The sequence below is a fragment of the Gadus macrocephalus genome, chromosome 2, assembly GCF_031168955.1.
Source record: "Gadus macrocephalus chromosome 2, ASM3116895v1".
Classification (NCBI taxonomy): domain Eukaryota; kingdom Metazoa; phylum Chordata; class Actinopteri; order Gadiformes; family Gadidae; genus Gadus; species Gadus macrocephalus.
In genome coordinates, this window is record NC_082383.1 from 21,821,284 (window position 1) to 21,844,590 (window position 23,307).

General features: G+C 44.9%; 2 protein-coding genes across 5 annotated transcripts in view; one reads left to right on the forward strand and one right to left on the reverse strand.

The window, feature by feature from the left end:
• Positions 1-2,979, reverse strand: part of LOC132473451 (sodium- and chloride-dependent GABA transporter 3-like) — a 31,287-nt gene extending 28,308 nt beyond the window's left edge. For all 4 annotated transcript variants that reach the window (XR_009529407.1, XM_060073593.1, XM_060073619.1 and 1 more), the window contains exon 1: positions 2,596-2,979. Coding sequence is in view for 3 of the 4 variants with exons in the window: in XM_060073593.1 (XP_059929576.1) it covers positions 2,596-2,710 (115 nt within the window). In the remaining variant the exon portion in view is untranslated. The remainder of the gene's footprint in view (positions 1-2,595) is intronic.
• Positions 2,980-10,422: 7,443 nt separating this feature from the next.
• Positions 10,423-19,844, forward strand: aoc2 (amine oxidase copper containing 2). The gene is made up of 6 exons (XM_060073529.1): positions 10,423-11,447; positions 13,673-14,342; positions 15,439-15,557; positions 16,165-16,331; positions 16,944-17,076; positions 18,614-19,844. Exons 1-6 carry the CDS (start codon positions 10,545-10,547, stop codon positions 18,893-18,895), a joined length of 2,274 nt encoding a protein of 757 aa, XP_059929512.1. The 5' UTR covers positions 10,423-10,544; the 3' UTR covers positions 18,896-19,844.
• Positions 19,845-23,307: the final 3,463 nt, after the last annotated feature.

The following is a 23,307-nucleotide window of genomic DNA, read 5'->3' on the forward strand; positions in this document are numbered from 1 at the left end:
ACATACGTCAGGACCAAACGCTATGCGATTGGTTATGGCAGATCCAGAGTGGCACTGGGCTGATCCAATCATTTTAAAACTTCAACAGACACCCGCCTCCAAGTGAGTGAACGTCTGTCAATTGAGCAGTTCCAGACCTTCTGTACAAATGAAATGAAGTACGATGGTCTGGTAGGACCAGGCTAACGTAGGACGGGGCCGGGGGCACATTTAAATATTACCTCCCAGATCCCCCTCCCATGAGAGCATAGCTAAGATTTTGTGGCCAAGCGGACGAGCGCTGGGCGGAGATGTTTGAGCTCAGCGGAGGCCTGCAGCTCAGTTCCGGGAGTGCAATCCCCTTCTCAGACAGAGCTGCCGGACTGCCGCCGAAGCTTCGGCAGCAGCAGCTCATTTGCATTAAAGCTACAGACACCAGAAACAGCGCATTCTGAAGGGACTGAATCAGAGGGGAATAGCGGTTCGCAAGATTTTTTTTCCTAAAAGCTATTTCCAGCAAACAGCTTCAAAAACACGTTTTATGGAACTCATATACTATGTTTACTTGTTGGGAAAACACCATAATATGTCTCCTTTAACTGTTAGATGTCTGGTTTGTGAGTGGCATCCCCCATTTAAATGGCTAGAGACCAGGTGCTTGCTACATACACGGGTGTGTGCTTTGGCTAGAAGCACTCAACCATTAGCAAAAAGTGGTAGACTAATTACCACTTAAAAGTGTTTGCAATTGAGTATACTTTCTGTAAGTACACGAACATACAATTTACATACACTAACGTATAATTTACAATACAAATAAAGTGCACTTTTTATGAGTACACTGCAATACCACTTTAAAGGTCCCATTGCATGATGGGTTTTCTAACAGCCAGCCAATGGTTCCCCCAGTGGCTAGAAATGACGTCCGGTGTAAAACGAGCACTAGGTATCCTGCTCCGCCTTTGAAAGATTAAAGCTCAGACGCTCCGATTTCGAATTTGGCCCCATATGTTGTCGCAAGGTGGCAAGGTTACCTCCCCTTTCTCTGCCTCGCCCTTCCAGAGAATTTGGCCCGCCAATGAGACGATGAGCTACGACCGACCGTGTGAGCGCCACATGTGTGTGTGTGTGAATATACACACACTGTAACGCAAGTGTTGTACACTTCTTTGTTATTTGAGATTCATAATATCATCCAGTGGCGCACAAAGCATTTGGCCGTGATAATATCTATAATATTATATAGATATCTATATATTATATTATATTATATTATTTAGATATAGAGCTCAAGGACTCCCGCCAGAGCACCCGGAGTATTCTAGAATATTTGCAGAACACGGCCAAAAGCTGTGTGCGCCTCCGGATGATATTATGAATCCGAGCCAATCCACCGCGATACATCCACTGTAAACACTGGCGCATGGTACCGTGGCCGCAAGCTGCACGGGGCCACACCCCCACCCTCCACCTTGACCCGCCTCTAAGAAACGGCCCGTTTGTGGAAAGCTTGTTGTGGCTGTAATTCTGCCCCAAGGCTGAACGTCTTTAAGTAAGGTGTTAGGGGCCAACTAACACCTATATTGACCGAGACTCATCCCACCCAGGACATAACCTGTCTGAACTGTTGCCCTCTGGCAGGCACTACAGGGCAAACAGATCACAATCAAACAGGCTTAAAAACAGTTTCTACCCCAGAGCTGTTATTTCTCTAAATAATGCAGAATTATAAATTATTCCATTATCATACCAATCTGACCTTTAAAACTGGCTGACATTTTAAAATATATACATTTGTTTGAGTTCTTTAACATTCTATATATATTTTTTTAAAAATAACCCTTTTTCTCATTTAGTTTTTGTTTTAAAAAGCATTATTAACTTATTTTGAGAGCCTCTACCCCAATTTCGCGGCACTTTGTGCAATGACAATAAAGACATTCTGATTCTGATATAAAACAATCCATGAAGTAGCATGCCATGGGACCTTTAAGTGTTGCAGAATTAGCATTTTTATTTTGAGAAGTTCATGTTTTCTTTTTAAAAGTACGTGACAATCAGACTTTAAACGAAGCACAAAAAGTTAAAGTATGATTGAAATAAATTATTTGTAATTCACAATTCAAGTACTTTCTGCAAAGGAAAACAGTTGATAACATCGGTGTACACAGACACCGCTGTGATCTGGGTCAGTCCACAGTTCCACATTCCATTCAGGAACAAACAAAGTTGACTGGGACAGGACTAGTTAAAAGAATTAGAACATCCCGTACATTTACATTAGATTAAGCGATTACGCAGACCCATTTATCTAATCATTAGGTTATACATTTCTAGGTGTTTGTCATCCACCTGTCAATTTGCAGTCTCTATTTCTACACAGGCATGCCTGGCCTGCATATGGGAACTGGAACGAATTTTTAGGCATTCTCTTAATTGCCCAACTTTTGGTTAATACGTTTAATATTGAGGTAATTCCGGGTATAAGAGCACCACGTTTATCGACGAGATAAAAAACAATGCACATTGTGCACTTGTAAACCCAGTTCTGCCATGTGCCTTGTTTTCTGCAGGATGCACTTTTGAAGGAGTTTTCTCCGGGTGAAAGTTACTCACCTCCACCGTTCTTGTAGCACAGATAGGGGAATCTCCAGACGTTGCCCAGACCGACCATGTTCCCGGCCATAGCCAGAATATACTCGCGCTTGTGCGTCCATTGCTCTCTCTCCATCGTTAGACTCAAAACAAACACAATAACGAAAGACTGCCCAGCAGACTACACTGTGTCCATGTGCCTTGTCCAAGGCCTGTTTGCAGATTCCTCATGCACAGTAGAACAAGTTATGCAGGTGTTACAAACAACTTCAACAGCATTGTTAAATTAAAGAGAGATGCATTCGGCCTTCCACTCAACGAGCCCGCCTGTCTGATTGTGGGCGGTACACTGACATTCTCAACTGCTTTACCTGGAGGCGACAGAGGATTTCTTTTAGCCCCCTTGACATCCCTCCCCGACGTAACAGCAGCACGAGCGCAACTTCTACTGCCTTAGCAGTGGGGGAGCGGAGGGGCAGGGCTTCAGGGTAGCAGGTGGCATGGTCTACCCTCGCCAGGAAGTACCGAAGGCCCCGGCTAGTCTTTAAGGAGATGTCCTACAATTTCCAGTGCTCGCCGGTTGAAGGGTACCCCGATAATGGGCATTGGGGTTAAAGGGGTTTCGGGCCCGAGGGGCGGTGTGAGTGTATACATCATGCACCATCACAGACTTTCCAAATCAACTGTGGGTTTCTTTAATAGAAGAAAAAAAAAAGAATTCACGGAGACGCCTTCACGAGTTTGCAGAATCTCCACATTTCTTAAACAACACTTTTTATTTTTGGCCACAGTGCACAGCAACGGTGTGATAGAAAGGCAGAAGGGGTGAGCGTGCGCAACCCCATTTGAGGTGTCCTTAGGAAGCACGATGAAAGCACCTGTGATGAACGGAGTCTACGACCGGGTCTGACAAGGTGAACGACCAATGCGACAAACCTGGTTCCAGCCCGAGAGTGATGATGGACGTGTGAGGGCGCGAAGAGCCAGCTTTGTGCTGCGGGGGGGGGGGGGCACAAAGCTGGGGTAACGCAGCGTCTGCAGTAACGCAGACGCTGCTTGAGAAGAAGACACAAGTTACTTTATCAGTCCGTACTTTATCTGTTCTGCCTTCGCTCACTCAGTTTTAAAGTGGCTCGTAATTATGAGATGTTTTGCAGTTGACCTTTGTGTGAACTGTGGGTTTTAGATGAAAGGACTGAGATTAGGGCATGGTGTGGTAGAGGCAAGGGCAGGAAGGCTGAGCATATCAGTGGGGCTTTATTATCTCTTCAAATAAATATGATTCATGTCAACTGGAGCCCCCCCTCTGTGTGTGTGTGTGTGTGCGTGTGCGTGTGTGTGTGTGTGTGCGTGTGTGTGTGCACTAGGTTCCCTGCATGCTCGGCCTCAGCTTTACTACACACCACATGACCAGTGAACGTCAACCCAGGACCAGGAAGGCTTAGGATCTAAATCCTAAATCTTAATACTAAATCTTCAATCAATATCAAAATCCTAAATACATACATAACAGCCTATGCTAATTCTCAGATTTAGATTTAAGATTTAGGCTTAGATAGGCTATATAATTTATAATAAGATTGAGGATGTAGGTTTAGATATAGGATTTTGATTCAGCATTTAGTTTTAGGATTTCGATTCATACAAAAGATTTTGCTTTAGATTTAGGTTTAAAATTGTATCTATGTAAAAATAAAAGTGACACGAAAATTGCAGTGTAGTTTTGAGGGGTGTTTGCCAAATCCGGGAAAAGGTTAAGCAAAGCTCTTGCTAAATGTTGAACAAGTGAAGAACGTTATTTAGGAGCAAAATTGTACATACGGCACCTCATACCCCCTATACACACATATGTATTCCGCTCAGTGGTCTGAAACGTTGAATATACGATTAGAACGTTGTACCTCCATGCCTATTTTCAGATAATGAATGGTGCTGCAAATGTGGATTGCTCTGTAAAACAGGAAAAATATGCATATAATGATGGCCTACATGTGATTAACTGATGTATATTTTGTGTAATGTCGCACGCTATAACAAATTAGACTTATATAACCAATTATAAAATCAATAATGAAAATAGGCCCGATTAAAAAATCGTTAAGACACAACCTGATACTTTGCTGCCACCTACTGGCAAAATACTATCTCTGCCGTCCTTGGCCTTATTGCTATGAATAGGACACCAGTCCCATCGTAAACTGTTACATATGTGCCGAGTTTCCAGCTTTTACCAGCTCCGGCACCAATCAGATTTAGGTTTGGCCTTTGGTCAAGTTGTGGTCACTGCACTATATCCAAATGTTCTGACCATACGAGTCGCGAATTTGAAAGTTGTTTATAATGACGAATGGTGCAGCAAGTTTCATGCATATTGCACCTTCCTAGTGGTAATGGCAGGCCATTTAAATGCCGAACTTCCAGGCCTTGTTATAGCGCCACCTAAGCTCTCATCTTTTGATTTCCTTGCTCATTTTACAAGTTCTAGCCTGCCATTTTTAGAGCTTTTGATGCCCAAAAGGTCAGGAAAATAATGCAAAAGATGCTTCCTTCTATCATGCTCCATGCTAGAAGCTGTGGTCGTGCCTTCCTCAATGGTGGTCTAGCAGCGCATGGATTGTGTCAACACACTACAACCTGAAAGTTAGCGAAGTGCAGTTCAACACACACAAGACGTTTGCAGCGCCATATATAGGCACGGCTGTGTGCATGTGCACGTGCACAATGTTCCACTGTTTATATGCGAGACCCCCCCCTTGTGTCACATGACACTGGCAGTCCCATCAAACAACTAAAAGAAAAACACAATGGACGGCTGCAATGGACTGATGACGTAACAAAAGTACAAAGTATGTCGAAGGGCGATTCTAGGTTCTTCATTTGGGGGGGCTTTGAAATAGCCTACTATTGAGAACCTGCTCATATTTATTTATGTAGATTAATAAGATTAGCAGAGATACAATCTGCAACAATTTAAGTCAATTTCCAAGTTCAGTTTATTAACTCAATTTGTATCCTTTAAACAAGACTGCTAAGTCTGTGTGAATCTCAAAACAGAGAAACAAGAGCATATGATTCACTGGGGTTTGCATTTAATTAAATATATTTTTAAACAGTAAACATTGGTCACTTGTCAGCTTCATCAGCTTATTCCCTTTCAAAAAAAATATGTTAATCTTTCAAGCATGAATAAAGACACCAAGTGCCTCTGCCTTGACTTTGCACGATCAAAATTCTTGTAAAACTTCTGACCCTTGGTATTATGTTTGTATGTATGTGTGAGCTTCTCTGTTTTTTAATCAATCAAATCAACAATCGTCTCTCATCTAAATCTGACCATGGAGTTGACTTTGGCGGAAGGCAAAGGTGATTGCTGATAGGCTGAAGGCTGTCCTAATCAGTGGCGCCTGCACAATCCAATCACGTTTGAGAGGGAAACAACAAATTTAGGGTTTCCGAGATTTTTCTTCTTTTTTTTTCTGACAGCAGTGATTGCAATTTTGAATGGTCAATATAAATTTAAAAAACACATAACCAAGTACTTTTCTGGCTATTGTTGCATATTTGTAAATGTCAGTTTTACATTTGGATTGGTAGGGTGACAACTGAAAGCTACTTAGATAGGCTACGTTTTTAAGTTTGAGGGAAAGCTTCACGTTCGTGTTTGCATGGGTTGCACCACTTAGTGTTCTGGCCATTTTTTGGTTTTTGCACTGCGCCAACTCTAGAGAGCACTGCTCCTTCGTTTATGACCTCTAATCACATGCTTGGTCTCTTTGGAAAGCTGAGAACCTGTGGAATTTGATGACATTATGATAACTGTATAAAGTACTCTCACAGTGCTGGGAAGACTACAATATTGTTTTTCCTCCCGGCCGGTTACACACAACTCCAAAACCAAGCTGATTGCAGTACCCTGGGTAACTCCATATCCCTTGGAAACACTACAGGGCCCCGTTTCCCGAAAGCATCTTTGGTAACGAACGTCTTGAAAACGCTCGTAGCTAACGAGTGCTCCAGGGTACTCGTAGGACGCTAAGAGCCTCGTTAGCCTACTATAGCCTCAGTGGCGTAACCAGCGGACATTGGATGCGTTTTATTATAACACATTGGTAATGGTGTATCACGTGCGTCTGAGCCTAATGTGGGCCATTATGTTCTTAGTTTGAGAGAGACAGTCCAGGAAATGTTTGAGCAGGCAGGGCACTTAAAATGTGTGAGAGAAAGTGGGGGGGATTTGTGCAGACTGACATAGGCTACTCATAAAACGTAGCCTAAAATATTGTAAGAATAAAATAAAATAAGAAAATAATAAAAAATATTAATTATAAAAAATATTTAAAAAAAAAAATGCAAAGGAGCAGGCAAAAGGCTGGGATATGGTGGGGATTGGTCACGTTGACGGGAATGTTTAGTGACATGTGGGAGGTTGGAGGGGGTTAAAAAAAAGTCTCAATCACACGACGTGCATGAAAACCAGCCACGTAGTTATGAGGGAGGCCGTCCTCACACCGATCTTCCTCGTCGTCATCGTCCTCAATGTCCTCCGGTTCAACCAAAGCTACCCCAGCCTTAGCTGCAATGTTGTGCAACATAGCTGTCACACATATCACAGCGCATGACTTGGCCGGCGAAAACTGGAGCCCTCCGCTGGACTTGTGAAGGCATCTAAAGCGCAACTTCCACCTCCCGATCGTGCGCTCAGGATTAGGACTGATATATATGTCGGCCTAGGCTTAATCAATTGTGTTTTAATATCTTTAGCATTCATATTATTGCAATCTATTCTTTTCGTAGGCTACTCTGCGGTTGGCCTTGATGGGGAGATATTTTAACCCTTTTTAACCCCATTTTCCTCCGACATTCCTGCGTCACCCCCTGCGTCATAGACCGTTTCAGCACCATGTCAGTGGACAGGTACAATCCTACGATCGTCGTGAGTGCAGCGAATGCGCGTTCACGTTAAGAGGAGTTTCGGGAAACGCTCCAAAGAAATTATCGATGGTTCGAAAGATCCCTCTTTCGAACCATCTTACGAGCGAAGATCCATCGATATCGGGAAACGGGGCCCTGAGCCCTAGCCCTAGGTCTTGTGATGCTTTGTGTAAAAGCAGATCAACAAAGCATAAAAGATTAAGCCTCCAGCTCCTTTTATGTAATGATATGTCCATTCGTTCTGGTCAGGGTCCTTTTGTAGACTCCAAAAAAGACCTTTGGCTACCCAAAATGCATACTGTAAACAAAAGTGAACCCAAACATGTAGAAGCATAATCTTGGTCTCAAATGAAAGGTTACCCTCTGGGCTTCCTTGTGAACCATTTAGATAGCATACCAGATGTTCTGATATATAATGAGACAGGTATAATCACACAAAAATATTTTTTTTAGCTATCCAACTCTGGGGAAGAGCCTGCTAGTTTACGCACACCCCTTGCGCATTTGTTTTCTCAACCACACGTGAGACGTTGTTTGACTTGCTGGATATCGTCAGAAAGGTATTTTCATTGGCTATTAGGATATCCCTTCCCCGACCCTTGCTGTTTGCTGGTGTAGCTGTCAATCAAAGTATACATGCCCCGTTTTGATAGTGATCGCCTCATTGGCTTGTAAGGCTTGTAAACAAGGAAGTATTGGTCTTACAGACATGTGTGTCACCGTGAGACCCATAGACGGTGAGACCCTGGCGAACACAGTGGATTCAATGAATCAGAGTCGACATTAGCGGAAATCAAACCCTGAATCGCAGTTTTCTACAAAAAAACATAGTAGCGTTTCGCTTTTCTATTTTTCGGCTGCTTTGTATAAGATGGCTTGTGCATATACACAATGTAATTATACTAAAATAATATTTATATTCGGTTTCTGCGGACTCTTATGAACATTTCAAGACCCAACATGAAGTATCAACTCATTGCTAAGGATATCCACAACGACGATAAAGTTAGAATGCACCAAGGGAGGAGGAGGGTGAGGGGGGCTATTTTGACCTAAGACACTAGGATATTTTTGATCTATATTCGCTAAACATATTTATTCCACCATATGGTTGACATTGGATGACATTCCTGAGATTCTAAGCTTTCAAACGGTGTATGACATGACTATAACACTCAACTGTATGATGCCGAAAATTGACCCAGCATGTTGGGGGGAAGGCCTGGTGTAACGAAAACTTGCCCGCCGGCGGGATTTGACGATTAAGTAGTTAATGGCTTAACCTTACTACATCTGTTATGAAATCAAAGACAACAAGAATGTGTGTGTGTGTGTGTGTGTGTGTGTGTGTGTGTGTGTGTGTGTGTGTGTGTGTGTGTGTGTGTGTGTGTGTGTGTATCCAATTTGAAAAACAAGAACAAAGAGAAGGAACAGGGATGAATATTGTATATATAAGTGTTAACAACAGAGGAATAGCCTACGGTGAGGAAAGGAGACAATTAAAAAAGCAATACAATTAAAATGGACCACTGGTTATTAAACCCTCCAGCAAATGCAGATTCCACTGCCTAACATCTGCACGCTGCAAAGGAGGACCATGCACATGCTGGTTCAAAATACTCTCCGGTTTGTCATTCGCTCGTCTCTTCGGTTGTTCTGAACTTCTGGCCTAGCGCTGGGTTGGTCTATGAGCATCTAGTTGCAGAGTGTGTGATTTCTAACAACGACGGTGGTATTTGCAGTGGGTAAACGGGGATATGAACGTGTGAGGATTGCAATGATTTAAAAACAAAGGGGTTTATGTCGTCGATAAACGTGCGGTATGTTGTGGTAACTCTTTAACACTTTAACACACAAAATAAGAGGTAAAGCCAAAGTTTGAAAGATAGACTTTTTATCAATTGCAGAGATGTAACAACAAAACACGAGTTGGTTTGTTTGCCAAAGAATCTGGAATCAGGCTTCAGGCTACTTTTTCTGAAAAAATATGTGGATTCCTGTATGTTGGTAATTATAAAATAACCGCATTCATTCAATACATATATTATAAATATATTGGTATATAAATTGATACATTTGGTGAACTAAGTATTTGGCTAACTGATTAAAATACTTCATGGTTATCATGCTTCAAGACGGCACCCACCCTCATTCAATCCCATGTGAATGAGAGTCAATCGTTTCTGGGTGTCCATAGGACTACGGGAGCTTTATTATGCCGGGTGGGCAGAAGCGGATTAGCCTACGCAGGCAGCAGCCAGGGGGGCCATGTGTGCAATTTGATAAAAAATAATAAATAAACGTGAATTTGCCCATAACATGAAACATTAAAAAACAAAGCAGCCTATTTTGTCGATGTGTGGGCCAGGTCATAGTCTATTTGTTGTAAAATAATACGTCACGGTGGGTCGTGCCCGAAGTGAAGCGGAAACACCAAGCCATGGACGCACTTTCACCCAAACCCTCACTAGCGCTCTGTGAGAGCCTTGCGCATGCATCTGCAGTTGTAGGCCTATTTGGCGCCCGCTCCGCTCCCTCTATAAATCAGAGGGGTCATTCTCTGGGCAAGAGGAACTACACCAGAACGCCTCTCAAATATCCCGAGATGGCAGGAGAAATAACTTTCTGCCTGGTGCTGGATCTGACATCAGGATAACCACCTGAATGACGAACATGAAAGGTAAAATAAGGGCAACCTGTCGAGCGTTTCTGTCTGAGTTGCATGGGCTGAGTGTGTGATGTAGTGCGTGTGTTAAGGACTTCTGGTGGGAAGTTCCATACATGGAATGCACGTCAATTCGTTGCGTAATCCCCCGATCTGAAGAGAAGAGACTTTTTTTTAAATGGGGGAGGGGACGGGTTTTGTTTGGGGTGGGGAATGGGGGAGTAGTTCGGGGGATGGGTGGTGTCTTCTCCAAGCACACTTTTTGGAGCCGCTACTTGCGTCAAGGGGCTCTTCTTCAGCGGTCTCTCGATCGAGCCCCCCTCGCTTGCCTTTTTTTTTTCTCACCCACACTATCGCTGTGAAGTTCAGCAAAATGGTAGCGAACAGGCTGCATTCGTGTCTCAAGTGGACTTTGGCCATCGTCGGCGTCGTCTCTCTCACGATGAACATCGTCTTCCTCTGCATGAGCTCCGAAAAGGCGCCCAGATGCGCCGTCAAGCCTCGCTTCCCGCCCAAAGGGGAGCACGACGCACGCAGCATGGTGTTCGCCGACCTGACCCGCGATGAGTACACGCAGGTGCGGGACTACATGCTCGGACAGAAGAGTCTGGACTTAACCAACGACGCGTTGGCCAAACCGTCGCAGAACTTTCTGTTTCTCATAGAGCTGTCGCTACCCAAGAAGAAAGACGCGCTGGGTTACCTTGACCAGAATAGCACCATGCCCTCGCGGGAGGCGACGGCCGTGGTGTTCCACGGCGCGAACGGTCAGATCATAGAGTACGTGGTGGGCCCCCTCCCCAACCCAACATACTTCAAAGACGTCACGCAGAAGAGGTACAACAAGACGCTGCCCATCAGTGCGCGCACGGTGACCATCGGGGAGTACGCGTTGCTCTTTAAGTTTACCCGCGCGCAGGTATACTCCAAACTCCATAAACTTCTGAAGGAGAGCTTCGACGTGGACAAGGACAAAACTATCAATGAGTTCGAGCAGATGCCCCGCGGGGTCAAATCCGGGGACAGGATCACCTGGATCTCCTTCTTCAGGGACATGAGTGGCATGTACATCCACCCGGTGGGGCTGGAGGTCCAGGTCAAACACCAGAGCCTGAACGAGTCAGAATGGACCGTCGAACGCGTGCTTTATAACGGTCAGTACTTCAACACGGTGGAGGACCTCCGAGAGCAATACGAGGCTGGCAACGTGAGCAAAATCGTTTACAAGGAAACACCCGACTACGGCTCCCTGAAGCCCAAGGTCCGACCCCTGCAGGTATGGGAGAGATTTTACTCTTACTTTTAATGATAATATGTAATTATTATCTTGCCTATACGCTATAATGTTAATCCAATAATTGTGGAGAAACTTGAGTGAACATGGTATCACTCTCCACTCCCAAACTGTTATCATTATGGCTCCTAAGCCAGGTGAAGGGTTTAGGCGGCCTCAAGCTTGACCTGTTAAAGGTCGGATGGCATGAAAATCTCACTTTATGAGGTTTTCTTACATAAATGAGTCCCCCTAGCCTGCCTATGGTCCCCCAATGGCTAAAACTTGCTTTCGGTGTAAAACGAGCACTAGGTGTTCTGCTCGCCTTTGAAAAACGGAGGCTGAAGCGCGTTGATTTGGAATGTGGTCCCTTATTTCGTCATAAGGGTTCTAAGCCCCTCACCTTTCCCTGCCTTGCCTGCCCAGAGAATTTGGCCCGCCAATAGCACGACCGTGCGAGCGCCACTTGTGTGTGTGTGTGTGTGTGTGTGTGTGTGTGTGTGTGTGTGTGTGTGTGTGTGTGTGTGTGTGTGTGTGTGTGTGTGTGTGTGTGTGTGTGTGTGTGTGTGTGTGTGTGTGTGTGTGATGAAGAGAAAGTTCTCTCACGGACACGTCGGACAGCGAAATATTTGATTTAATCTTAAGGCATGATCATGGGAAAAGTACTGGCAGCAAAGGTTACCAAGGATACACCTTGACCTTAGGCCAAGTAAATTTGTAATACAATTGGTGGATATTGGACATGTCTGCAGGTCTGTAAGACATGGCTGTAAACAGTTTACACAACAAAGAAGTCAGTCGATTGGCCTGATTTCAATACCAGACTGACTGGCTCCAGTGGGAACTCAAATACGAATTACATTAACCTCTCTCAGTTAAAAGAGAGAAGGGATGTGTTTTAAGATACAGGGAGAATGAATACAGTTCCTTCTAATGTAATAATTAGATAAACAAGGTTAATATAATTTGTATGTGATTGTATATTTATAGTTATGATTGATATTTCCACGACTGTGTGTGTGTGTGTGTGTGTGTGTGTGTGTGTGTGTGTGTGTGTGTGTGTGTGTGTGTGTGTGTGATGCGTTACACACACTGTAACGCAAGTGTTTGCTGTTGATGTTATGGCACATAATAACACGTCGGTTCTTTGACGTCTCTTGTATTTCCACAACGAGACTGTAGTTGGGGTTATCTCAGCCATGGTTGAGAAGGAATTGGGGGAAAGGAACTTTGGCTTTGACTCCCTGAAATACATGAACTGCGACATGCTGCCTGCCGCCGGTTGCCGCGAAGCACCATCGCCCGGCAGCGGGCAGCCGGCAGCACGCAGCCGGCAGCAGGCAGCGCGCGGTTCAGTCGACTTCAGGTTGATGTGAAAGTGGAAGAACCAGAGACGTCGCAGAACCCGACAAAGTCGTTTGTGATTCATAATATCGTCTGGAGGCTCACACAGCTTTTGGCCATGATCATATGCATTGTATGATATAGATATCTATGTATTATATGATATTATTTAGATATAGAGCTCTAGGACTGTAACGCAAGTGTTGTACACTTCCTTGTTATTTGGATAACCGTTCTGCTGTTGGCGTTATGGCGCATATAGAGCTCCAGGACTCCCGTGTGTTCCTTCTAGAATATTTACAGAACACGGCTAAAGGCTCTGTGCGCCTCGCCATTGCGATACATCCACTGTAAACAGAGCGCATGGTACCGTGGCTGCAAGCTGCTCAGGGCCACACCCCCCACCCTCCTCATGACCCGCCTCTCTCCTCATTTGCATTAAAAGCTACAGACATCGAAACGGCGCATTTGGGGAAAGCTCAATGTGTGACTGGCTCGTAGTGGCTGTAATTATGCACCAAGTCTGAATTTCGGGAACGTCTTCAAATCCTGCTACTTACATCTATATTAATGCATCCATAAAGTGGCATGCCATGGGACCTTTAAATGTTTGTTGCTACAAAAACCGGTAAACAGCGCACTAAATCTACGCACGGAAAGAGTGCATTGGAGGAGGCAATGACGTATGGATGATGTAGTGTGTGCCTACGGGGCCGAATGGGGCATTTAGGCAGGGGTGACTCATTGGGTCTTTGGCAAACAAACTCAAGGCTTTGTGCCTTCATCTTCGCAAGTGATAATAAAGTCGTTGTCTTTCATACTTCAGACTTCCCGAACTCTCTCATTTTGTGTATGTCTTAAATGCGGGTTCATCCACCACGCAGGTGCCGCCCTTGCAGTACTACCCCGAGGGGAAGCGCTTCAGCGTGGAGAACAATCACGTCCTCTACCTGGACTGGAGCTTCGCCTTCGGCCTGAGCTCCCTCACGGGCATGCGTGCGTTCGACGTGCGCTTCAAGGGCGAGCGGATCGTGTACGAGCTGAGCGTGCAGGAGGCCATGTCGGTGTACGGCTCCGTCACGCCGGGCATGGCGCTCACCAAGTTCCTGGACTCCAGCATCGGCATCGGCCGCTTCGCCCACGAGCTCGCGCGGGGGGTCGACTGCCCCTACGACGCCGCCTACATCACCACGCACCGCTACATCGACGTGTCGGCGCCCGTGCGCTTCAAGAACTCCATCTGCGTGTTCGAGCACAACACGGGACAGCCCCTCCGCCGGCACTTCTCCGACTTCTTCAGCAACAGCTACGGCGGGCTGGTGAACAGCGCCCTGGTGTTCAGGACCATCACGGCCATCGGCAACTACGACTACATGTGGGACTTCGTGTTCTACCAGAACGGCGCGCTGGAGGCCAAGGTGCACGCCACCGGCTACATGTCCACGTCCTACCTGGTGGAGGGCAGTAAGAAATACGGCCACCAGGTGGCGGACAAGGTCCTGGGGAACATTCACACCCACTTTGTCAACTTCAAAGTGGACATGGATGTGTTGGGTGAGTGCTGAAGTATAGTTTGGTCTTCATTTCTCTGGTGCGATATTTGCATTCACATTTTTAAGGCGTAAAGAGGGGGGGGGGGGGAGGTGTTTGTCTCATGGCCCTAAGGAGGTCTGTGGGGTATCAAATCCGTCTGTGCAATATTTATTCATAATATAAAAATATAAGCCTTTAAATTAATTATTATAAGTCAAAATAATAATGCATATATTTCAGCTTTCTTTAGACTATTTCCGTTCAGGATTTTTTCTTTTATTTCTTCAGACTCGGGGGGAGGGGGGGGGCCAACCTCTTACCAATGGTGGCCGTGTCCCACCCCTGGCCCCCATGTGGATACGCCCCTGATCAATCTGTAGAAGTCAATCAATAAATCAATCAATACAAACATGGCAAGGGACCGCTAGATTAATATCCCACTAGAATTACCAATTGATTTGCTCCCTGCAGTCGCATATGCTCTGGTTTGATGCAACGTGATGTGAACCATATATCTTCAGTCATACCAGAGCACAACATCATCTTTTGGGGTTCTCCCTCGGTCAAACAAGAAGACGCCTAACAATATCAATACAACCATATACATACAGCTATATAAGCAACAATATGTAATGTATCAAATATAACATTACAATAATACATGTTTGTTTGTTTCCATGAATTTCATGGTGTTGAATACAACATTTATATTATTGTTTTACTACAGTTTACTACACTACATTACAATTGTACAAACTTCTTGGCTATTAGTAATATAATGTGATCCACAAAACAAATTATCAAAGATCCATGACTCTTTTTAAATGTACATGTATCTAATATACAGTTTTCCATTATTTGTTTCCATGATTCAACCAATCAGTCTAAAGCATTGACCACTGCCTATTCTCCTATTATAATCTTTTAAACCTGTTTCTCTCTGAAATGCTCGGTGATACACTCAAAACTTGTCTTCCCACGATCATTCTTCATGAAACCAAATGCTTAAATGATACATCCCGCTGCTGAAAAAAGAATATCTATGGTTGGATGGCAAATCATGTTGAAAATGAACGGCTATGTGTGACTGTAAAAATGTTGCCCATGTTCTCCACAGGAGTGAAAAATGTGTTCCTGACCAAAGACATGAAGTACACCAACGTGTCGATGCCTTGGAACCCGAGCCATCACGCCATGGTTCCTCAACTGGTGGAGGAACAACTCAAAACGGAAAAGGTCCCTCTCCTTCTGAATCCATCTTTTATCTAAAACGCAGGGCTTATGCCGGTGGATGGCTGTTAGGGATCGGCCTTCCTTAAGGTTTGTGTATACCTGTATATGGAAAGTCATGCCACCGAATCGCTCCAAAGATAGAATAACATATATTTACAAAAATGTAAAGATATAATAAATTTACATTTTGGCTCTCAAAGGCAGATTCCAACCGGACTTGCAAAATGTAAATCTTTAAAAGGTGCTGTAGGTACGATTTAAGAGCGACTATTTGAGATTTGCTGCGCAGGCCATAGCCTTTATCAGCTGTAAGTGTGCGTAATGTGCAGTGAGAAGAACGTCTGTTTCTAATGGACCGCGTAGTTGACCTCAGAACGAGATCCCTCCCAGGTCGTTTATGACCAATCAAGGCCTGCCTTCTCTGAATCATCTCGATGATGGACTACGGTTGTTTTACGCTGTTTCGTTTGAAATCCTGGCTCTTTCCCGCTCGCTCTCTCTCTCCATCTGCGTCTCGTGAGTCGTACCTATGCAGCTCTACCAGCCCCCGTTTGGCCCCCGTGACCGTCCACCTGGCTGTTGCTTCACGCTTTGCTTTTGACCCCCGCAGGCCGCGGCTCTGCGCTACGGCACCGTGACGCCGCGCTACCTCCACGTCGCCAGCAGGGCGCTGAACCGCTGGGGCCACGAGCGCTCCTACCGGCTCCAGGTCACCACCTTCGCCGGGGACCCCCTCCCAGAGAGCGCGCCGGAGGAGAAGGCCATGTCGTGGTCGAGGTGGGTCTTTAACGGTTCGATGGCGGAGGTGAATGCTAAAGTTTGCCGAAGAGAATATTAGTAAAACATTTATGCTTATGTTTTTCCTCTAACCGTCAATTTGTCAGTGATACAAGCTACTCATTAAAATCCCGTTCCTCTGTTGTGCTTGGTGGACGACGTGTTTTCATGAGCACTGTGCGTTGGTCAAACACCTCGGATCCGGGTTCTGTATTGCTGGACGCTGTTCCTTGGAATCTGACAACCGGAAGTACCCAGGTCCCCAATGGCTGGAGGAGCATTGAACCAAACCTTCTGAGACACCAGTCTCTGCTTAGCCTTCAGATCGCCGCTCTTAATGGGGCAGCAAGAGGCTCAGGAGGTAGAGCGGGTTGGCTGGTAACCACAAGGTTGCTAGTTCCATCCAAGTGTCGAGGGGTCACTGAGCAAGACACTTAACCCCTAACTGCTCCCAAAGAGCTGGCTGTCACCTAGCATGGCTGACACCGCCGTCGGTGTGTGAATGGGTGAATGGGAGGCAATACTGCAAAGTGCTTCGAGTGGCCACCGGTTAGGAAAGCGCTGTATAAATGCAGTCTGTTTACCATCTTAATCTAAACTCTCTCTTTCTAGATACAAGGTGGCTATCACCAAGCACAAAGACGCGGAGCAGACCAGCAGCAGTCTGTACAGTCAGAACGACATCTGGAGCCCAGCGGTGGACTTCAGCAAGTACATCGCGGACGACGAGAGCATCGACAACGAGGTATTTACACTGTCCGCGTTAGGGCTTTGACTCCGAACTTCGTTATTCGAATATAATTAGAATATCAAAAAATAAATCAAGATTCGAACAAATATTAGGCAGCCCTTAATATTGGAACCTGTTATGGGCAGGCCAAGAGGGAGAGACGTCGGAGAACCCCACGCAGTCTATTCATAATATTGTAATGACCACGGAAGAGGCAGTGAATGAAGTATTGATTAGACAGCGATTGATTAGAAACCTAATAAACCGTTGGAACCAGTGTTGCCAGATTGGGTCAGAGTTCCCGCCCAATATGACAACACTGGCTGTAACGCGCTGGAGCCAGTGTTGCCAGATTGGGCGGGAACTCAGTCCCAATCTGGCAACACTGGTTGGAACACGCAAGACAGGTAACCATAGCAACGCCGGTAAACAAACCTCGCGAAGCCCAATCCAGGTCTTACTGAAGGCATTTAATGGTCAAAATATTATCAATAAATATTAGAATATATTTGAATATTAATCAAACAAACTTCGAATATGATTTTTGGGCAAAAGTCAAAGCCCTAGTCTGCGTTGACCCCTTATCAATGACAGATGAGGCGGAGCGTGGCATGGCTCCAATGTATGGCTGCTCTCACACAATGCCCAGCTAAGCATTCCTCAGCTGCTGGGATACACGTTTAAGTGGCCGCAGTGGGACTCATTCTTTCGATGCTAGCGTCATTCTTCACGTCGCTCCGCACACGTGTCACAAGAGAACACGACTCACAACACGATTAATTCTCACGACACTGTGGTGAGAATTAACTATTTCAAGCCCCCCGACACTTTAATGGCTTCCATCACTGTTACATCCCCTAACAAGACATACATCTCTGTTGTACCACTGTTATGAATCCCACCCCTGATAACTCCCACCCCTGTGATGTTTCCCACACCTGTTATAACTCCCAACCCCGTTATGAATCCCATCCCTGATAACTCCCACCCCTGTCATAATTCCCGCTCCCGTTAGAATTCCCAACACTGTCATAACTCCCAGAACCACCTGGTATCTCCTCCAACCACAAAGGAAACGAGGGAATCATCGTCCCCTAATGGCTGCGGTGACACCATGCTCAGCTGCACTATGGCGCAACCGGGGTGCACTCAGTTCAATGAGCCTCAGTGGGAAAGAACGCGATAAGCAAATCAGCGAAGGCTGCAGGGAATTGTCAGTTACTTTCTTTTACAATTCAATAGTGAGATAAAGATGTTATAATATCAATTCATGCGTCCATTCATCTCGACACATAGGCCTGGCCTAAAGAGCCGTTTATACGTTGACTGCTTCCAATGTCGTGTTGGTCATGCCGTAGAATGATTTATTGCTTCGCAAAAAAACGCATACTAAATCGCAAACGCAATAGTGGTCGAAATAATCACGAATAGTCACCGCTAGTGCGTTCACCCCCCAGAACAGAGCAAGCACATCGGACTCGCACACTGTCATCGACCGACCAGTTATTTTTTTTTTTTTTTAAAAAACACTCCACCCTGTCCCCCGACCCAGGATCTGGTGGCCTGGATCACCACGGGCTTCCTCCACATCCCGCACGCGGAGGACGTCCCCAACACGGTGACGGTGGGGAACGGCGGCGGGGTCCTCCTGCGGCCCCACAACTACTTTGACGTGGACCCGTCCAGCGAGTCGCCGGACGCCGTGTACATCAAGCCCCGGTCGGAGCAGAGCTGCGACACCAACCGCATGGCCTGCCTGGCTCAGGAGAGCTGCAGCCCCGTCCGGGAACCCTTCACCTACGACGGCTTCGAAGGAGTCCTGAAGTTTGACTAGTTCGGGTTGACCCGTTGGGGGGGGGGGGGGGAAAGGGTTTCGGGAATCAGAGTTTGCAGGTTGTACTTTTGCATACATCTGGACTTTTTCCTATGAAAAAAAACAAACGAACGTGTCTAAACTGTGACATTTTAAACCAACAGGTGCGAGCGTGATTAGCGGTTAAACGCACGTTTAGAAAATCGGCCTCTTCTGACATCAAAAGTGGGCGTGTCCACCTAGAAGTATGACGGAGAGATGAGCCACGTTTGCTGAAGTCCACAGAGTTTGCTGGTACACTGATCTATCCAGCACACATCTAGGTGTGCTGGGATAGCACACCTAGATGTGTTACACCTGGCGGTGTAATATGTCACCTTTAACCGAACACCAGAAAAATCTTTGCTTACCAGCGATCGGACCAGGTCCTGAATCATCATCATATTCATATTCCGTCCAGTTTTTTGATGTTTTTTTTTTATACATACTCGAGTATCGCCTTTGTAGTAACCCCCATTGTGATTGTATGAGACTTTTCTCAGCCTCAGTCGTAACTACGCCCCTTGGTGCAGCAGCGTCTGCTATAAAAGCTAAATGTTCTTCCACACATGCACTTTTACCCACTCGCTGGTCTACTTAAATACCCAGCCTTCTATTAACTACTACGTTTAGAGAGATGCTGTTCAGGAGAGATGAGGCTTGATGTTGAGTTGTATTGGAAAAAAATAGAACGGATACATTTTACTCCAGTGCTTCCAGATCTGTGACTTATTCGAGTGTCTGGAGTACAATTTATCAGTTGTGAAACTTTATCCCCGTTTCCACAGTTGTGAAAGTGAAAACCCGGAGTAAAATAAATACCTTAGTTTGAGGGAAGAAATGAAAATGTTCTATCTGTGATTTACTGTTGGTCCGTCCAGTCCAGTGAAAAGAAGTTACTCTTGATTGAATAAAATGGATTTGACACACATGTTGCTTTTGGTCTTTCATATGCAATAACATATATAGACAATTCAGTGGCTTTTTTATCCACACAATTGATGATAAATATAACATTATTTAATGTTGTAAAACTTTGAATGTTTTTATAACACTTAAAAGTACCAGTTTGCCAGACCGATACAATCAATCTTTGGAACTGCATATCCTTGTGAATTTGTAAATGTTCTAACTTTGCCAAATAGATTTCTCTTTTATTGTTTGCCTTCATTGTCATTCTCTGGACAGAGTTATGAGAGGGAGCGATCCATATTTGTACTTCTACTGTAGTACATACTATATCCTACTACATTGGATCCTAGTACTGACCACACAGCCCTCGGGGCAGTGTAAACCTCTGATATTAAAGAGTCTTAGTGCTCCAGACGGCCGTTTGCACAGTAAAATTACATTTGGTAGTTCAGCAGTACGATGTGTGGGGTACATTCAAAGCCCAAGAGAGAGATTATGTCATTAGCCATCTGACTGAAGCAAAAGCTGAGCAAACATTTTGTCATGGCAGGACCTGGATAACCCGACACAAATTAGTAATAATAATAATAATAATAATACATTTAATTTAGAGGCGCCTTTCAAGACACCCAAGGTCACCTTACAGAGCATATAGTCATCATATCAGTTCATCATATAGTGAACTGGTTCCCCCCCTACTTTGGTGTCTGAGAGTTTGATCACAAATGCAGGTTACTCCCAAGGGGCTTGGGAGTCAAGACGAGGAACTGTATAGAAACTGGACATTATACTAAAGAGAGCGCCCCAATATTTAGGCTTTTACATGTTCCAGATGCATTAATGTCAACAAAAAAATGTTTATCTTGACTTTGAGAGGCGTACTTCACAGGCCGCACATATTTTAGGCTGCCACATCCTCTGCAGAGCAAGAAAGGGCAATCTATCCAAAACACCACACGGCCCCATCTGGAGGGTCTCTGGGTGGGAGGGGGTCCGAAGACAAGTACATCAGAGTGGACGGTGTCTTTAAATAAGATTCATGAGAACTAAAGTCTTCCTGAGTCAGGTCAAAGTGGTAGGACAAAATAATAAACACGACTATCACCAAAGCAGTATTCGTCAGATGACCATTCAATACCAAATTGGTTGTAACCGTTTAATTATGTGAGGGCTTCCATTAAAAGGTCCCCGAGCTCAGATTGCTCAACAAATGTGTTGCCAGGTCTTAATGATGCTCTATAATTGAAAATAAACAAACCTCAAAACATGCCCCCTTTCATTTCTCCACGATCATGTTTTCGTGTGCACGCACGCGCGCTAAGGCATGTTTGACAGGCGAGATAGACTCCCCAAACCATCAGGGAATAGCGATGGTCGGAATTGAGCCAGGAGTGGTCTTAAATCGATACGGCCTCGTACCAGACTCCTGGTGAACCACATCTATTCTCACTGAGCATTTCTCCCAGCAAAAATCAAAAGATGACTGGCATTTCAAAAAAAAAGAAGACACATTTATAGCTCTTAAATCTACTCTACAGCTGCTTTCAAGTATATTCAGGGGCGGCGCCAAACGGTTGCTTGCCGTTGCTATAGCAACTCCAAGCAATTACTCAGAAACCCCAGAGCAACCCCTGATTTTTTGTCAAACTCAAACAACATATTTGAAATAATGCCATTTTCCGTAAAATGGTATTAAATAAGTTCAACTAAACCTACTACAGTAGTTGGTGTTTAAATACAGGATTGATCGTCATCCAGTCTACTCCCGCGAGATCTCCTAACAGTTCTTTTTTCATTTTGTGTTGTGAATCACACGATGTGTCTTGATATATTAATTTGTTGTAATACGGTACCTCCTTTTAGTTAAAATAATATAATTAGCATAGGCTTATATATTTATACATGACACATTTTGGATGTGGGCAATGTCTGAAGAAACTGAAGAAAATATTGTAGCCTACACAGTTCTGAATTAGCAATACAATGTTAGCACATGCTTGCTAGCAATGTTGGTGTGTTAAACCGTATGGATTAAAGTGGAATATTGCAAGACGTCCTGTGATCAAGACATCGATTTAAGGTAGGCCGTTTGGTTATTAAGTTTGCCCGTCGCAGCATATTGACTTGGGGCCCATGTGATTTTGTTTTGAAGTAGAACTAGATTCTAGGTTTGGCTCATGCCAAAGGATGGGTTTATCGCAGCCTGGTATGATCCGCCCTTAATAGAAGTATTATGAAGTATAATAGTATCAACAATAATAGCAACGATTGTATTAATGTTCCACATAGGCCTACATTTGAGACGTATCGCGCAACTAATGTGAATGCTTTGGAATGTACCGTGGCGACGGTGGGTCTGAGATGTGCAATTCACCACTATTGACAGGACAGCTAACCTTGTAGTTGGGGGACTGCTGACGGGCTGTTGATTGAGAGAACTATGTTGTTTGTTATATGTCGTGTGGCCGCAGTGCCACCTGGACTAGCAGTGAATGTGTACATGCCGCTGGGCTATTTTCATGTTGGCCTTCTTAAAGATCTTCCTCTATATTGTTCTATGTCTTTACGTCTTTATGTCTGTGCGTGTGTGAGGGAGAGGGAGAAAGATAGCGCACGTTGAACTGTCAAATGATACGATCACACTCAATCACAGTGGTGCGATTAGTCTGTGTTGTTACTGTACTGTAAACTTGCCTCGTACGGGACCGCAACCACCCCAACCCGTGCCGAAAATGTCTTCCCGGCCGTGCCTCTGCCAAATTCAGGTGTTTTGATCAAGGTTTTTTTTTTTGACCAGCAACCTCTTGAATTCATACAGCAACTGTTAAGCAACTGCAACAAATTATTTCTGGCGCCGCCACTGAGTATATTTCATCTTTTCTAATTGTAAGAAATTGCATTTGGTCCCTCATCCAATCCAACTTCAACTAAGTGCGTTCACATGCAGTCATTATCGGATAAAGAAACGAATAAGACCTCAACCAGACTTCTAAAATGCATGTTAACCACCTTTACCCGATCTACTTCGGACCAAAATCGGTACATGAACGGACAAGCGAGATCGGATGAGAACACCTAGATAACTCGAATATAGTCCGGTTTGTACCTGCATGTAAACCCGCATCGGATTCATGTATCGGATTTCACGTTCTGCGCATGCTCGAGATCTTGAGGCCGGGGGACGTGAGCCGGAAGTAGAAGGAGACGGTAGTCGTGTTGATGTCGCCATAGACAAACAATTCGTATTTCTTTATATGTTTATGGTTGTCGCCCTCGGAAAACGAGAAACGGCGATTTATTTAAAAAGCTGACGCAGAAGATGGAGGAAGCCGGTGTCATGCCATTACCCCCTATTAGAAGTGTATCATCAACATGCATAAATTCAGTAGCCTACACACTACGCTTCGATTTCACCCAAGGCTGAATTAAAATTACATGTTTTCCTCAACGTTGGTCATCGGTTGTAAAGTAGTAACTTCGGG

What these genes read in the sequence shown, in the direction of transcription:
- aoc2 (XM_060073529.1), top strand. Translation starts at nt 10,545, where the DNA reads ATGGTAGCGAACAGGCTGCATTCGTGTCTCAAGTGGACTTTGGCCATC. An exon ending in CCAAGGTCCGACCCCTGCAG is followed by an intron (nt 11,448 to 13,672) that starts GTATGGGAGAGA and finishes TCCACCACGCAG; the next exon opens with GTGCCGCCCTTGCAGTACTA. An exon ending in AAGGCCATGTCGTGGTCGAG is followed by an intron (nt 16,332 to 16,943) that starts GTGGGTCTTTAA and finishes CTCTCTTTCTAG; the next exon opens with ATACAAGGTGGCTATCACCA.